Genomic DNA, 17,677 nt, shown 5'->3' on the forward strand with positions numbered 1-17,677 from the left:
AAAAGCACGGAATGTGAGTGGTTCAGCAAGAAGGAAAAATAGGTATTAAATAAATGGAGGTTAACATGTATAACAGCATTTAATAGTAAAGGAAAGTTTATGATCAATTCTCTTGGTACTAAGATTGTTGAGATGAAACATTTTGTTTACACAGTGCTGCAAATTCTTATGTGCAATCCATGAAATCCTGTAGGTGTGTGTAACTGTTCTTCATAGTATGCAAAACCCTTCTTATCCATGGCCTGGTACAGACCGACCAAAGGTGTGGACTGCACCCGCCTGTTTTCATGCTGGATTGGGGCCAGGGCAACCTGACCAGCAGCCCTGCGGCCACAATCCAGCGTTTTCCAGACCAAAGAGAAGTGGCAAAATGCCGCTTCTCTTTGGCCTGGAAAAGGGGTGCCCTAGCGCCTTAGGCGTCAAGGTCACCCCAGCGCTAAAGAGGAGAAAGGGGAGGCCGCAGCTGCCCCTTTCTCCTCTGTATCATTGTCACGGCTGTTCGGTTGCCACACCAATGATGTGGGGATCCAAAAGGAGTTCTGTTTTGGAGCTCCTTTCTGTGCCACTGCCAAGCCGCCATAAGTGGCCTGGGGCAGTGCGGACATGTCACATGCATGCTGTGCCATTTGGACACAACGTGGGCATGACATCATAATTACGTGTGCCATATGGATGGCACCGTGCAATGATGGCATCCCCCACACATACTAGGGTTAGGGAGCATGCGGTTGGTGTGCGCTCCCTAACCCTAGTATCACCAGGAGCACGCTGCTTTATGGCGGTGTGTACCAGCCTATATTAGCCTTTTCTATTGTACATCCCTTCCTTGGATTATAGGGGAATTTGGATTAGTATCTGTATGCAACATTTGTTATTATTATTTACATTTATTTATAGAGTGCTGTAAATTTTGCACAGTGTTTTACATAGTAAGGGTCAAATAAAATAAGAATAAAAGAATAAAAGCCTGCCAAGCAGCATACAATCCAAAACAACAAAATTACATGATTAAATTAAAATATCTCTAAAACAATACTAACTAGTATACAATAAAGTAAGCAGCAGATTAACAACCAATAATTTGGAATGCGTCCCTGAACAAGAGTGTCTTCAATTCAGCCTTAAAATCAGCTAAGGAAGTAATAGTTCTTAATTGTGTAGGGAGGAGGTTCCAGACATAAGGAGCAGCACAGGAGAAGGGGCAGATTTGGGCAGGGGAGGGAGAGACCCTTGGCTGGGTCAGGAGACCAGTGTCATAAGATCTCAATGTGCATGGAGGGTGGTAAGGAAAGATGTGTGCTGACAAATAAGAGGGAGCCAAGCCATGAAAGGCTTTAAAGGTCAGGAGAAGAATTTTATATCAGATTCTGAAAGGAAGAAAAAGCCAATGAAAGGATAACAACAAGGGAGTAACATGATCAAAGCAATGGGCGGAGAAGATGATCCTGGCAGCTGAGTGTTGCATAAAGCTTAGGGGGCTAAGGTGGGAAATAGGAAGACCCGCTAGCAATGAGTTGCAATAATCCAAGCATGATATCACCAAAGCAAGCACCAATGTTTTTGACATCGAAATAGAAAGAAATGGTCGAATTCTGATGAGATTATAAAGAAAGAATCTGCATGACTTGGCTGTAGCCTGGATCTGTGGAATGAACAATAATGAAGAGTCAAATAGGAAGCTAAGACTAGAGGCCTCATTGACAGATTGACTAAAAATGTTATTCACAGTAATTGACAAAGAACATTGCAAAGATGGCTTGGGTGGGAAGACAAGTAGTTCAGTTTTGGCCATGTTGAGCTTCAGGTGCTGGTGAATCATCCTCTCAGAGACAGCAGCAAAACATGATGATAATCACTGCTCAACACCTGGAGAAAATCTGAGGGGTAGTTCAACTGGCTGTTGTTGGCGTACAGGTGATATTGAAAGCCGTAGGAGCTAATAAGATTTCCCAGGGACAGGGTATAAAGGGAGAACAGTAAAGGATCCAAGACAGAACCCTGAGGGATTCCAACAGCTAATGAAACAGGGGCAGAAACCTGACCTCTTGTAACCACCGCAAAAGGTTTATGTAACTAGCATTAAAACTGAGCCCTCAAAACCCAGGTCTTGGAGTAAATCCACCAAGAGACTACGATCAATGGTGTCAAACGCAAGAGAGAGATCCAGGAGGACTAGAATAGAATAAAGACTTTTATATTCAGCCAGATCATCAGTGATTTTAGCAAGAGCAATCTCAGTTGAATGCAGTAGGTGCAAGCTAGACTGAAAAGGATCAAGAATAGAATTAGCAGTAAGAAACTCCAGGCAGTGAAAATAAACAACATGTTCTAAAACAATTATCTGTCACTTAATGGATAGTGTGTTTACTTAAGTGGCAGTTGGTCATTCTCACAGAGAACAAACAACAGTTTCGTGTAAAATATGGTAGTTTGTTGTCACAGTCTTTGGAATCTTTGCGACACTCATGACTACTGGCCATAATCTGACATTGCAGTAGTCACAAAATAAAATGATCTAAGGGCATCTAAGGCCCATTCCGCATGGGCAGAAAGTATGTGCCGCACCCATACTAGTGTTAGAAAGGGGCGTCCTTTCTGGACGCCCCTAACCCTAGTACATGCTCGGCGCGTACAAAATGGCGATGCCCATTCTGCATGGGCGCCGCCATTTTGACGTCACGGATGCCTAGCTTCCGCATGTCGTAAAGTGGAAATGATGCCGCGAGTGTGCTATTGGTGCCTTGCGGCGTCATTTCTACGGCGTAAAAAGAAGCTGCAGCTCCCTCGCAGACCAAGCGGAGGCGCCGGCAGACCGCCCTTTTCAGGCAGTCTGTAAAGGGCCTAAGTACCTCAGCAGTTTAACCTATTTTAGGACCCTATTGCATGGAATTAAAACCCCAGTTTACCTTTCCCCGAATTCAGTCCTAATTCTGGAGGTGTTATCGCAAAGAAATCACTGCCGAATCACTGCCTGGGTCCATCCAGAGTGCAGTCCATGCCATGTAAGCCGCTTCGAAAGCCATTTTTAGAAGTCAGAGGTTTCTGACACTCAGCTTCCTTCCAAATTAGGACTAAATTTGGGAAGAGTAAACTGGGGTTTTAACCCCATGTGATAGGGTCAGGTTAATAGTGGTTATTGTTTTCTGAAATAATGGTTCAGTATACCAATATGCCAATATATTATGTGGTGATCCTACTGGGGCATAGAGTTCTGCTCTGCTAACCCCTAATTTTTTGTCCATACAACTCCCTAGAGAATAAAAATGTCTCTGCTATAGATTAGTTGAGAAGCCCAAGTCAGTGTAAACACTGTGGAATAAGATGCACTGATTCAGAATCTACCCTGAGGAGAAAGCAGCAAATTATTTCACTAAATGAGAATATTTACTTGTCAGAACATTTTTCTATAGTCGAACAGACTCCTAAAATTTATTAACTTGCACGGTTGCCCTTGTTGGTATAATAGGTAGGTACTATCTTGTGTGCTGCAGAATAACTGTTCTAAGACAAAACTGAAGTGTCAAATGAAAGATCTTGCTCTGTCCTTCTGGTAAATGAAGAGCATGGATTCAGGGAGGAAATTGAAAGATAAGATAGGACACTAGAATCTAAAGGCTATAAAGCTTCCTAATCAAAAGCCTAGGATCTCTGGTTATAGGAATTTGTCTCTGAAACTGACACTATAGCAACCCCTATTTCAAGATATTGGAGAAGGATGATATAAAAACCTGACCTGATTGCAATATGTTCTCCTCACAGGAAGGATAGTAGGGAGGAGCTTTGGAATTAAAAATCAAAACAGAATTAGAATCATATTTTTTCAAAAAAATGTTTTACATTACTAGCATTTTAACAAGAGCCAGAGTGATGTACTAGTTTGAGTATTGGCCTACAACTCTGGAGACAAGGGTTTGAATACCCACGGATCCATTGGGTGACCTTGGGCAAGTAACAGTCTCTCAGCCTCAGAAGAAGGCAAAGGAAAATGCAAACACCCTCCAAACAAATCTTGCAAAAATAAAAAAATAAAAAAAATCAAACAAACAAACCCAGCAATGGGTTCACTTAAGGTCACCATAAGTCAGAGGTTACTTGAAAGCACGTAACAACAACAAAGCATTGTAAAACCTTCTGTCCTAGTTCTTCATGCCCCATGTACATTGAAAAGATAAGTGCTGCTGAAACATAAGCACTGTCCAGAAGAATGCTTTTTTGTCCTAAACCCTAAATTCTCTTGTTTTCTAGTTACAGCAGTTTCACGGGGTTTTTTTATTCTTTACTCTTACATGTCTTTGGAATATCACAGTTCCATTTTCTACTTTTTTAATAACTGACGAGCTGATACTGATACTACTTCTCTTCATTTTATGTATGATTTTGTTTCCTGTCTTTCTGTTTTTGTCTTCTCATTGTCATTTCCTATAATGGGAGGCATCACTATGTATCTTGATCCTAATACTCTTATTTTACCTTTAACAGTTCCTCTAACTTTGATTTATAGTGGCATGCATTGGACTCTCTTAATTTTGTTGTTCATATACTTCATTTTCTTTTGTTGTTTTCTTTTTTATTGTTTTATGTTTTGTTCTGCCAGGCCATTATCACATTATTTTTCTCCCCATCTTGCTGCTTCTTTCCTTTTTCTCATGTAGTGGTGTGCTTTAGTTTCCAATGTTAGTAGAATTCAGATTTTCATTCCCTTTTGCAATTTATTTATTTTTTATTTATTTCATTCACTTCCTTTCTCCCCAGAGGGACCCAAGGCAGCTCAGAGATAAAACATTTAACATCTCATAAAATTCAAAACAAAAAATATCTGTATCCAATATAAAATGACATAAAATATATAAAAGTTAACAATGTATTCTTAAACAACCCTGCTCCCAAATAAGTCCAGGCTGGCATGATCTTAAAAATCTTGCTTGAATAACATTTGCTTTCAGGCAAAAGGCCAGCAGGGAGAGGTCCGGTCTAGCCTCCCATGGAAGGGAGTTCCACAGGGTGGAAGCGGCTACCAAGAAGGATCTCTCTCATGTCCTCACCAGGCAAGCCTGTGATCTCTTGGTGAGACTGAGAGAGAGATCTTAAGGCTCTTGCAGGTTCATATAGGAAGACATGGTCTCTCAAATAGTCTGGACCCAGAGACGTAGCTAGGATTTTAGGAAGGGGGGGTCCAGACTAAGTGCCACCATTATAATGGGGCTTGGGTGCAGCGGCGCAGCAGCACACACCATTCATTTTCCAGACCCCAAGAACCCCCCCCCCCCTTGGCTACATCCCTGCTGGACCCAAGCAGTATAGGGCTTTATAGGTTATATAGCTTCACTGGCTACCTGTTCATTTCCGGGCACAATTCAAAGTGCTGGTCAGTTTGAATTGTGCCTGAAATGAACAGGTAGCCAGTAAAGCTGTTCTAACTAAGGAGTTACATGCTCCCTGTAACTGGCCTCAGTCAGCATTCTGGCTGCGGTGTTTTGAACTCATTGAAGTTTCTGGACAGTTTCCAAAGGCAGCCCCACATAGTGTGTGTTCTGGTAGTCCAAATGGGATGTAATCAAGGCATGTGTCACCTTAGCCTGATGTGACATCTCAAGGAATGGGTGCAGCTGGTGCACAAGTTTTAGCTGTGCAAATGCACTCCTGGCCACTGCTGAGACCTTGGCATCCAGGCTCAGAATACAGTCCAAAAACACACCCAAGCTGCAAACCTGAGGTTTCAGAGGGAATGTAACCCCATCCAGCACAAGCTGAATCCCCATTCCTTGATCTGTCTTATGACAGACCAGGAACACCTCTGTCTTGTCTAGGTTAAGGTTCAATTTGTTCGCTCTCATCCAATCCATTACTGACACACGTTCACTACAGAGACAGCTTCCTTGGAGTCAGATGGAAAGGAGAGACAGAATTGGGTGTCATCAGCATATTGGTGACACCGCGCTCCCAAACTCTGGATGACCTCTCCCAGTGGTTTCATGTAGATGTTGAATAACATGGGGGACAGAACAGAACCCTGAGGTACCCCATGGGCCAAAGGCCAAGGAGTCAAACAGGAGTTCCCCAACACCACCTTCTGGGTCTCCCCCTCCAAGAAGGACTGGAACCACTGCATAAAAGTGCCCCCAAGTCCCATCCCAGAAAGGCGACGCAGAAGGATACCATGGTCAATGGTATCAAAAGCCACTGAGAGATCCAGCAGGACCAACAGGGACCCACTCCCCCTATCCAGTTCCCTGTGGAGGTCACCCACCAGGTGAGCGAAGCTGTCTTTGTCCAATAGCCAGGTCTGAAGTCAGATTGAAATGGATCTAGATAAACCGTTTCATCCAGAAACCCCTGAAACTGGAAGGCCACCACTAACCCCAGAACCTTGCCCAAGAATGGAATATTAGAGACTGGCCTATAGTTATCCAAAATAGTGGGATCCAGGATGGTCTTTTTCAGTAAAGGCTTCACCACAGCCTCTTTTAGACAGGATAGGAATCTGCCTTGCTGCAGTGAGGCATTTGTCACTCCCCTTAACCACTCAGCCAGTCCCCCTCTGGTTGCTTTCAGAAGCAAGGAATGGCAAGGTATGCATGTGTTGGCCCTCACTTCTCCAAGGATCCTGTCCACATCCTCATGCTGCACAAACTGAAACTTATCCAACAGTGCAGGACAAGCAGGTGCCAAGATTACACCCATTGGATCTGTGCCAACTACAGCATCCAAGTCAGAGTGGATCTGAGAGATTTTGTCTGCAAAGTGTCTCACAAATTATTCACAGCAAACTGTTGAATGATCTTTGTTTATTTCTTCTGCAACATTCTGTAGCTATCAAAAACCTGCTCCACATAGTTTTATAGCCCCCCAAAGCAGATTTTTAGAGTTCTAGCAAAAAGAAAAAAGGTACAGTTGGCTCTCTGTATTCATAGATTCAAGCATCCATGGTTTGATTTTTTACATATATATATATATATATATATATTCCAAAAAGCAAACCTTGATTTTGCCATTTTTAAAATAAGGGTCACCATTTTACTATCCATTGTATTTAATGGGAATTGACTATCCATGGATATTGGTATCCACAGGGGATCCCAGTAGACATCAAGGTCTGTACAGCAGAATTGCACCATTGGATTCTGGTCAATCTTCATTTGACCATTTTATTCCCCTATTTGCATTTACCACTAATCTTCTACAGGGTTTTGACTCTGATTTTCACACTGTTATCCATATTTTTGTTTCTTTCTGTCCCTGACTTCATTTTGTATCAGTTTATGTCACAATTGTATTTAAATGCTTTGTCCTCTCTTAAACAAATCTTTTTCCTGCTCTTCATTTATCCACTTCCCTATCTTGTCATCCTTCACCCCCCCCCCCTTACTGTGATATCTTTTCTTTTGCCCTCTTCATGCCCTTCCTTTTCTCTTTGACTTCTGGATTTTTATTTTTTTCTTCCTTGATAAAATGGCATCTATTTATGCTTCTTTTCTTGCTTCTACACCCCCCCCTTCATTCCTTGATCCTGTTTTGCAGTTGCCTCGGTGTTCATTGTTTCCAGTTTTTCCTTTTTTCTTCTGAAGTTAACACATATTTTACTATTCCTATTTCTTTTTCCTTTTTATTCTTTTGCTCCATCTATTCTACCTATTTTAAAACAACTTGCCTGTAATAACTTCTGTTTCATTTCCTACTGCTTTTAAATTGGCTATTATGAAAAGAACACTTCAAGAAGAGCAAAAAAAATTTTTTTAAAATTGAACATTACATGTTATTTGAGTATATGATGAAATAAGATGAAGACTGAGTCTTGAAAGCATCTTAAGAAGTAACTGTATGAAACAGCTTTCATAATTTACTTCAAAATTAAAAACAGTAAAATATAGCTGACTTCCATGGCTCAAATGCAGATATGTAAAGGCTGTTCTGCTTTTGCAGAAACAGGAAGTATTAGCAAAAATGATATAATGAAATTAGTTGTAAAAATATTCTAAAATGTTTGTCCTGAAGGTGCATCAAAAGATTACATGATGCTATAGTTTTTTTAATGAAGCAAATAAAGTTATGCAGAAAACAAAGGCTGTTTAGGCATTGCATGCCTAACAGGTCAAGAATCTGTCCAAAAATGTCTAGTCGTGCTGGTTACCTTCTGAAGAATAGAAGTACATGCAAAGATGCTTGATGGCAGAAAGGCCTATGTAGTCCAGGATTGTTACACCTTGAGATGCCTATTGGAAGGACACAGTATAACATGAATGTGGAAGGACTCTCCATTTTGCATTCCCCAGCAGCTTGTATTGAGAGGCATGCTGCCTTTAATTTTAGAAATACTACAGTTATTGGCTTTTGACATCAGTTCATAATGGTACATCACTGCATCTTGCCATAATGAATTTGCAAACTATTCACTGTGTGAGAAAATATTTTTCTCGGTCCTGTATCTTCCACCATTTCCATGGATAACCATGTTATACAAGAGGGAGAAAAGCTAATCTATATCAACTTTACACAATGCTAATGCATAGATGTCTATCATGCCTTTTGCAAAACTCACCTTTTATTCTAGTTGAAGAGTGCTAAATTTGGTAGCCTTTGCTTACAGGCAAGTTGCTCCAGTGCTGTAATCATGTTGGTTGCTGTTTTCTGCATGGTGCTATTGTCTGCTCTAAGGCAAATGGCTGTGGTGATGGCAGCACTGCTGCTGGAATCAGACACATTTTTGCTGAGAATCCAGACAAAAGATGCCAAATAGTTTCTGGGCAGCAGCAGTTCTGGTGATGGTGTTGTTTTGACACTAGTAGAGGATCACTCAGACTGATTGAAAAAGTCTCATTAAGTTCCTGTTCTTTCTGATTTTACATTGGGTTAAAATAAATCAACCTAGGGAGCTAGTATAAAAAGTATCTGATTATACTGGGAGCTGATACAAAATACTTTGGGATGAAAAAATGTTTTTGGATCTCCAAAATAAAACTGGAAAGAACAGGAACAAAATATGGGGGTGCATCTACATTGTAGAAAGAATGCAGTTTGACACCACTTTAAGTGCTGTAGCTCTAACCTATGGAATCCTGGTATTTGTAGTTTGCCAAAAGAGTGCTGGTGCCTCACAAAACTACAGCTCCCAGGTTCCTGTAGGATGGAGCTGTGGCAGTTAAAGTTGTCCCAAACTGCATTGTATCTGCAATATAAATGCACTCTGGGACTTTCTGGTCTTCTTAATCAGTCTTGATGTGCCTGGAGACAATGGTAATGGGCCTCTAGTTATCTAGTTAGTGCTGCACAGAAGCAGGCACTGATAAACCACTTCTAAATGTTGTTTACCCCAAAAACTGTGATGAGACAATACAAAATGAAATAAAGCTAGTGCTGGAAGAAGGGCTGAACCAGCTCTTGGGGAAGAGCAGAGGATAAGTAGCACTGTGTCTAATGATGTCACTGGATTCACACTAAAAGGATGTTGAAATGCTGATATTTTCAGACATGAAAGGAAAATTTGATGTGCAGAGCACATAATAGAATGTGGGATGTGAGAAGCATGAATCAGGGCAAACTAGACATTGTTAAACAAGAAATGGAATCCATAAACTTTGTGGTACTTGGGCTGAGCAAGCGAAATTGGATAGGAATGGGGCATTTTCCACTGAATAATTAGAGTGTTTTACCAAGGGAAACAGGGTTTTACTTAGCTGCATAGCATTTACAGTGTTCTTGGTTATTTTTAACATTAATTAAACTAGCCTTTCTCTTGAAAAAAGATTTCCTGGTTCTACCCTCTTGCTAACAGGCATATACTAATCTCACTATATTAAAGCTGCCTCAGAGCCTAGTATAATTTTTGTTGATACTTTTGCTCACAATAGTGTGAGATTAAGCAGATGACAGGAATTAACAGATTGTCTTCTAAACAAAGGACATTCTCTCTTTTTCTTGGTAATGCCAATGTCTATTTATCTCTTTTGACTTCCACTTAATGTTCTGCTTATGTTTTCTGTCTTTCTTTTGAAGAAGCTACTTACAGGGAAACATGGGCTGTGAAAAGCCATCAGATTTACAGATTTTTAACCATAGTTTTGAAACTGAGTGAGCAGTTCATCTTTCTTCAGCTTTATGTAGCTAAAACTATTACACAGACACAATCTATCATGTTATTTATTTATGCCATTTATTTTCACAGAGACTTAAAGTAGCTTACAATAAAGAATGTAGTTTAATGCAAATAGGACTCTGCTGTGATAGTCTGATAGTTTAAAACTCTTCATGTGCTTGTGTTGGTATTCTGTATAGCCTCTTAGTCTATCTTTTTTCTGGCACCTGGCTGTCAGCTTCACTTGATTTTCTAAAAATGCCCCAAAGTCTTCAATTCCAGTTTTGTTGATTTCGTCTGAGTGTTGCATCATTTACTGGAAATTATCCAAATACCACAACAAACAGTTATTAGTAGATTGTTGCAGCAGATCATGTAATACATTTCACTCGGCAGGTCCCCAGTATCCAATTGGAGTAGCAACTATGTTGGAGCTATAATGGATATTTCAAAAGCTGAGTAGAATTACAATAGTTATTTACATTTCCAGCAGGGTAGGCAGAATGGGGCTCATCTCTACTCCTTGCTTTTGCCTCTGAGATCTAGCAGATTAGTTGAAAGATCTAGTGCCTGGAAACAGGGGGATGAAAGGTTCAGGAAGCTATTGATGTTTTAGAAGGTGTGCAGAGCTAGGTTGATATATTTTCACTTACTATCTCCATCAGTACTTGGCAGTTAAGTTGGTATTCTGCTATGGTTGGGAATATTGATGGGAAGACAGAACAGTTAGATAAGCCTTTGATTTATGGTGTGATGATACCTTTTCAGCTAATCAATAGTTGTATGGAAATTGGCAGAGGCAAATCTCACCACCACACTATTTTAAGTGTATACATGAAGTTGAAAAAAATGTCTACCCATTTCATTTCTGGGGTCGGATTGCACAAGCCCAGTATCCACATTTTTAATTGTCAGAGGTTTGAAATTTTTTAATGTGATATGTAGTGTGGTGGTTAAAAACTTCTTCTTCTTCTTCTTCTTCTTCTTCTTCTTCTTCTTCTTCTTCTTCTTCTTCTTCTTCTTCATATTTACATTTATCTCACATTTCTCCCAATATAGGGACTACAACCAATAATTCTCAGAGCCTAGAATATTTAATACTAATAGGCCTAAAACCATCAAACAAACAAAATATAACATTTTAAAATGGCTTGGCATCTGATGGCTTTAGGGCTCTTGGTATTACTTTCCAGGTTCTTCAACTCACTGGTTACAGATTATCACTTAAACAGTGTTGCAACATTTGCAAGCATTTGTAGTTGTGGCTGGTAGCTTCCTGTCAGTGAAGTTGTGAATCTGTTCTGGGTTTTAGTAGAAACTTTAAAGATACTGAACCTATTTTAGGACCAAAGTCTTGATCATATTTACCACTCCACTGATATGGAAGCCACCACTACCAAGGCTCAGTGTACTTGATGTTTGTTTGTAGCTGAATGTGTCATAAGAAAAAAAAAACCCCTTCTTGTCACATTATACTTGAGGACTGGTTTACACCTTTGTTTCTGTCATGCTGAGATGCAGATTGTTCTTTTGAAACATTCTTGTGAATGTTTTGTCAGAATCTGATTGTCACAGTCTGATTTTCCTGGGATATTCCAACAATCCCTGTTCATTATTATTTCCCTCTTTTCTGTAACTTCTTAAGGAGCTTCTACACAGAACTCCAATGCAGTAGAGCCAGAAAAGCAAGTCGACAATACAGTGAAGATGGCAGGAGTCATAGCTGGTCTTCTGATGTTTGTAATTATCCTTTTGGGGGCAATGCTTACAATCAAGAGGAGGTAAGTCTTTAAGATTGCTAATTTGCTTTGATGAGAATGCCTATTACATTTGTCTTTTGTTTCCAAAGTCAGTACTTCATACTTTAGTACTTAAGTATTTTATGCTCATTTGGGGAATGGAGGCTGAGTTGGTTTAGGATAGGGTTTTTTTTTTTTTTAAATGGAGCTTTAAATAAATGTCTCCCTTCATAAACTAACTTCGGGGTGAAGCAGACTGGCAAATTTGACTGGTCAGCCCCCAATCATCCCAGAACCATGATGACTGGATGCCATGGCCCCAAAGCTGGCTACTGCAATGGGCCTCAATGGGCCACTGGCAAGGAGCAGCTTTTTGTTGCTCTTTTTCTGGCCTGTTTCTGGCTGCCTTAGACAGCGACAGAGCAACTTCTAGCCAGTCCCCAAAGTGGCTGGAACCTGTACTTTTTGGTCTGTGTGTTTCGAGCCCTTAATGGGAACCACGTCTCTATAGTTAGGTTCCATGTGGCTAAGTCGACGTACATGTATATATTGCAGCCACTGGCACTTTTACATCTGACTTGATAAATGTGTAAAGAGTACAGAACACTTTGAAATTTAATTTACCATTGTAATGTAAAATGTAAGCATATCTCAAAACAACTGGAAATCCTGAATTTTAGACCCAGTTCTGTCACTGGGCATATCCATATTTCAGGTTTATACTGTTCACATAGTTCTCCCTTCCCAGAAAAATTTGGAGTTGAAGTTCTGTAATATTTTCCCAAGTGTGCAGAAATTTGTGCCACAATTTTCCAACATTTCACCAAACTACAGTTCACAAATTTCTTTGGTAGCTGTCATAGCTGTTAAAAGTGGTATTCTAACAATAAACTAAACTAATTATGTAATATAGATAAGGCAACTTTGTCTACCCTTGCAAGTCATTTCACTTAGATGTACATTTGAAAGCACTGCCTCATGGATGCATTGAGGAGGCTAATGGTCAAATACTTCCACTCTCTCAGATGACCAGCAGTATATAAATTTATGTACACAAAGAACATTATTAAATTTGAATGTCTTCTGTTTTAAAACTGGACCATTAAAATATGAATGGTGTATGTATGTATATAACTATGTATGTATGTATGTGGAATAGAACAAAATGTCCTATTTGTAAGTGTGTGGCGTTTCCCATCTGATGTCAAATATTACAAGCTGTGAAATGTGTGGGATGCTACCAAAAACTCCCTTTCTATTCTTTTTTGAAGGAGCGGTGCAGTAGATCTAAGGTGATTATTAACCTTCTAAGTGTGGCTTGACTGTGCATGCTCACTGACAGCCATTTCCTCTGGACCATCTATTCAGATGGAGAAAGTTCTAAAAACTTGCCTGGGGAAGTAGGGTTGTCTGAGGATTTGTTTCAGTTCACATATGACCACCACTTTATAAAGCTGTTGTTGGCATGTATTGGAAACAAAATTCTGAGCAGTTCATCTTTTCTTTTCTTTTCTTTTTTTTTTCACATCTGTATATGCTTTCTGTGTAAACCACTGGCTCTCACACATTGAATCAGCATGGCATGTTAGCTGAGTTTCCTTGCACTCATTTTATGACCACCATGCCTACCACATACTGTGAAACAGTGATTCAATTAAGCTGGGCAGTATCTAGCACTAAGGAGGCATTTTTGCATTTGTTTTGAACCGATTCATTATTATTTTGTGTCATAATATTCATGCTAAAAACATAGTTTTAAGGGAAAACCATAGTTTGGTGAATCCCTGCATCACAATGATTGTGTGCATTTGCAGATATAAGTAGCTGAATTTTTCATCTTTAGTTGAACTAAACAGGGTTATTTAATCATAGATGGACTACTGCTTGCCAACAATTGCTGCTAAATTTAAATTGTATTGTAGATTATGTGACATAAAGGTGGTTCTGGAATAAAAAGTAAGGTCTCAAGAAAGCCCATTCTAGGCTTTATTCAACACACTTGTCATTTTCCTTCATTTCAAGAGTTGCATCCACAAAGTTGCAAATATAAATATTACACCTAGAAGCGTGCCCAGGTTAAATGCCAGTGCACTAAACGTCAGATTATATTTCTTTCAGAAGTATGGAGTATGATTAGGAACTCTTTAGAAAATAACTGCAAATATTACTTTGTACTGTACATTAAAAGTAATATATAGACGAGCAAGTTCTAAGGGTGGGAGATGGTCATAACCTTCCTCCTTGAGAACCTTGATTTGAAAAAAAGATGGTTATATTTTTTTAAAAAGATCAATAAGACAGTGAAAAGAAGATCCCTTCTGGATCTAAATTGGCCAGATAGGGGGGAAATTGTTATGGTTGCCTGCTGGAGGCTGGCCACTGTTGGCAATTTTGTGGCCATTTTTAAAGGAAAACACTTTACTAGGGGGAACAAATTTTGTTCCTTGAGGGAACAAAAATGACCTTAGTTTTTTGTGGGTTTTTCAGGCGATGTGGCCATGTTCTAGAAGAGTTTATTCCTGACATTTCGCCAGCCACAGATGCTGGTGAAATGTCAGGAACAAACTCGTCTAGAACATGTCCACATAGCTTGAAAAAACCACAAAAACTATGGATGCCGGCCATGAAAAATGACCTTGTTGGCTACACCCTTGGATTGCGACATTCTGTGAGTATCCTGCATGCATTTCCTTATAATTGTATATACATTTTAGTCTAATACTTCCAGTCAAAAGGGAATGAAATAAATTAAACTTTTGTTATGCCTATTTTGCCACTTTTGTAATGGGGTCAAGGAAATAGAGGCTTAATCTGTATGGCTGAATTTCTGTCATTTAACTTTCTTATTCTACTCCCTACTAATTTCAATAAAAATCATCAAAACTATAGCTACAGGAAATATATTTGTCTCATATCAAGCAATCATTGCATTCAGGCTTGCATTCTGCCTTAATGAACTTAATAGGTTGCCACAGTTTTAAATATTTGATAGTGTCTCCCTGTGCCCATTGTTGTAAATCATTCCCATTCATATGCAGAACAGTACCGCATTTGTGGGATGTGGGCAGCAAGATTGTTGATGTATTTCTATATTGAATTATCCAAACCTATGTAAAATAGGCTAAAATTCCAAAGAACATGAAAAATACCTTTGTCTAAAACATTTTGGATTGTTTTGTCTTGTAGTCAATACATCACTCAGTAATATTAATAAACTGTTAATTTATATTAATATTAAAATGGGAAAAATATCAATTATTTCCATTTTACTAGATAATATATTTTAATATTTTAATGACATATCAAAATATGAATTATGATCTTAAATGTTCATATTGATGGATTAGATGCAATAATGTAAATATTTAGATCCATATTCCTAGAAGCATCAGTTTACAGTGCTTATGCATTTAGGTGCCTTCCACCATAATTCTTAATCATATTCATTGTTACCCTTTACCATTACAATGAACAGTGGGAAAGATCTGATTTTGCACAGTATGCCACGCCAGAGTAAATCAGTCATTCATTGTTGTGACCATGTCCATATGTAAGAAACTAAAAGTTCCTATCCTGTTCCCTCACTGACCTGTTTAGATGACCCACAGAGTTAAAATGGGCAGAAAGCAGGTCCAATCCATGCTTCAGGGCAATTAAAAAGAGTCTGTTTGCCATGAATCAGACTGGAAACTCTGGGAAATCCTCTAGGCATGTGGACTGCATGACAGAATGGGGACTGGGAGGAATAGAATGCACAGAAGAGATTAGCAGGAGACAGCTTGGGCTGGGTGAGCTGCTAACCTGAGAGAGTGTGCTGATAGTGCTGCTACTATTGGCCCATTGTGGGTGTCAGTTTTGCGGACAGCTCATCCTCTCTGCAGATATGGACGCTCTGATGGTAAGGTGAACTTTCCTGTCAGTGCAGACATGGCCAAGATTATCAGTCATCTACATTCAATCAATATAGTTTCAGAATGTTTAGGGAAGCCATTGAAATCCATAAACACCTGGACAACTTCAACAGGAAATAAGAAACTCTTAAAGTAAACAAAGTTCAGCTACTGAAAAACAACAAAATCAAGACTCAGCAAATACAAATGAAAACCACACAGGGTGAGGGGGTTTCCCAGCAGACAATGGATCATTAATTAAATAGACATCCTGACACCCTGCCATTCAACAACAGAACAATACACAGATTAATCGCTTCCTCTCAACCAACAGTATATATACCCCATTCTCCTCCATTCCAGCATTCTGTGAAGATGCCAGCCACAGCTGCTGGTGAAACATCAGGAATAAACTCTTCTAGCACATGGCCTCATAGTCCAAAAAAACCCACAAAAAACTATGGATGCTGGCCATGAAAGCCTATTCTTACTTTCCAGCTCCAAAGGAAAGATTCCCATAGCTGTGTCAACACGTGTGCACTTCCTCAACATTTCAGCAGCTATATACCAGCTATTTACCTTGCTTAAGCGCAGGTCTGATCATCTTCTCTGGTAGTTCAAAAGACTATCTTCTATAAACTCTGGTCAATGCTGACACTATCAGTGCAGGATCTCAGTCAATGAATCATAAACTGGACAATAGTTACTAACAGTGTCCTGTTGAAAAAAAAGAGGGGCTAGCAAGCCTATCTTGCATTGAAATTCAGAACTTTGGGATGAGGAGGTATCCAAAGATATTGATGGGCTGGAACAATTTCTGTAATAAAAAAAAATATTTTAAAAATCTTTACAAAGTATGTCTTTATAAAAAGAAGCATATGTTGCTTAAACACTTTGAATTCAGGTTTCCATAGAAAGAATAATCTCTTAGCCCCCAGAACAGCTAGTAAAAGATTCTCTTGTCTTTCAAGGCAATGAGGCAGACAAGAAGTAATTTAATTAGACAAATCTGAGGCACTACCTTCAGACATCAGAATGACATCTGCTCATGGCTGAGGGCATTATAGCTGATCAGCAATAGACACAATTCATTTAATTTTCCTGAATGTAGCATTTTGCTAACCAAATGGGGGAAATGATGGCAGTGTGGGATTCTATAAGGAGAAAATGTTTCAGGGTGAAAAGACACACATTGCCAGAAGTAAACATGACTGAAATTAGGGATGGCTGAATAGTCAAAAATTTCATATGATTAATATAAACACACAGATTGAGATGCCTCTTGGAAGCTTAATTACTTGAGGAAATCAAGGGATTCCTTGTTAAATATTAGCACCCTCAGATGTGTTTGACAATATTGAAGCCCTGCAGACTTTAGAAGTTTATCAGTCTATGTTTCAACTGAACAGACTTACTTAGACTTCACACACAGAGACACACACACATACTGTATGCATACTCTCTCTGTGTTGTGTGTGTGTGTGTGTGAGAGAGAGAGAGAGAGAGAGAGAGATATTTACAAGAAGATCTGTGTTATGCACACCCATTTCACTGCTAGATGAAAGGAGATGAGGAGAACTGATGGATTCATTCTGTGGAATCTCTACTCAAGCCTTTTCACTTGAAAATAGCGAGTGAGGTTGATATTTTCTGTGACAGGCTTTGTATAATTAAGGAACAATTCTCACCTTAATATAAATAGTGTCCATTATTGTGTATAAGTTCCTGCATTCCAGTTAACGACTGCCCTCTCCTTACCTCATCCACACAACACTATGAATGGAGCTTCCTCCACTCTTCTTAATTCTCCTCCAAATTCCACTTCCCTTCCAGTGCTGCTTTACTTCAAAAGCATATTCATATTGACAAAGCTATGGGAATCTTGCCTTTGGAGCTGGAACGCAAGAATAAGAAATGAAGAGGGATCATTAAAGGAATAGGGAAAACCTTTGCCTGCTCCTCCCTGTCTCTGCAACAAA

At 39.4% G+C, this 17,677-nt stretch overlaps 1 protein-coding gene across 14 annotated transcripts in view; it reads left to right on the forward strand.

Annotated features, from left to right (window-relative positions):
- The window catches only part of LOC149315753 (receptor-type tyrosine-protein phosphatase T), an 849,328-nt gene that overhangs the window by 702,334 nt on the left and 129,317 nt on the right, over positions 1-17,677 (forward strand). For 13 of the 14 annotated variants that reach the window (XM_089514000.1, XM_089514008.1, XM_089514005.1 and 10 more), the window contains one exon: positions 11,715-11,850. In XM_089514000.1, the coding sequence (XP_089370126.1) occupies positions 11,715-11,850 (136 nt within the window). Of the gene's footprint in view, positions 1-11,714; positions 11,851-13,079; positions 13,101-17,677 lie in introns of all 14 variants that reach the window. The other variant, XM_089514002.1, reaches the window with a different exon arrangement.

This window comes from Sceloporus occidentalis, unplaced genomic scaffold (genome assembly GCF_023333645.1).
Source record: "Sceloporus occidentalis isolate IW3139 unplaced genomic scaffold, rSceOcc1.0.p SCAF_3, whole genome shotgun sequence".
In the NCBI taxonomy this organism is placed as follows: Eukaryota; Metazoa; Chordata; class Lepidosauria; order Squamata; family Phrynosomatidae; genus Sceloporus; species Sceloporus occidentalis.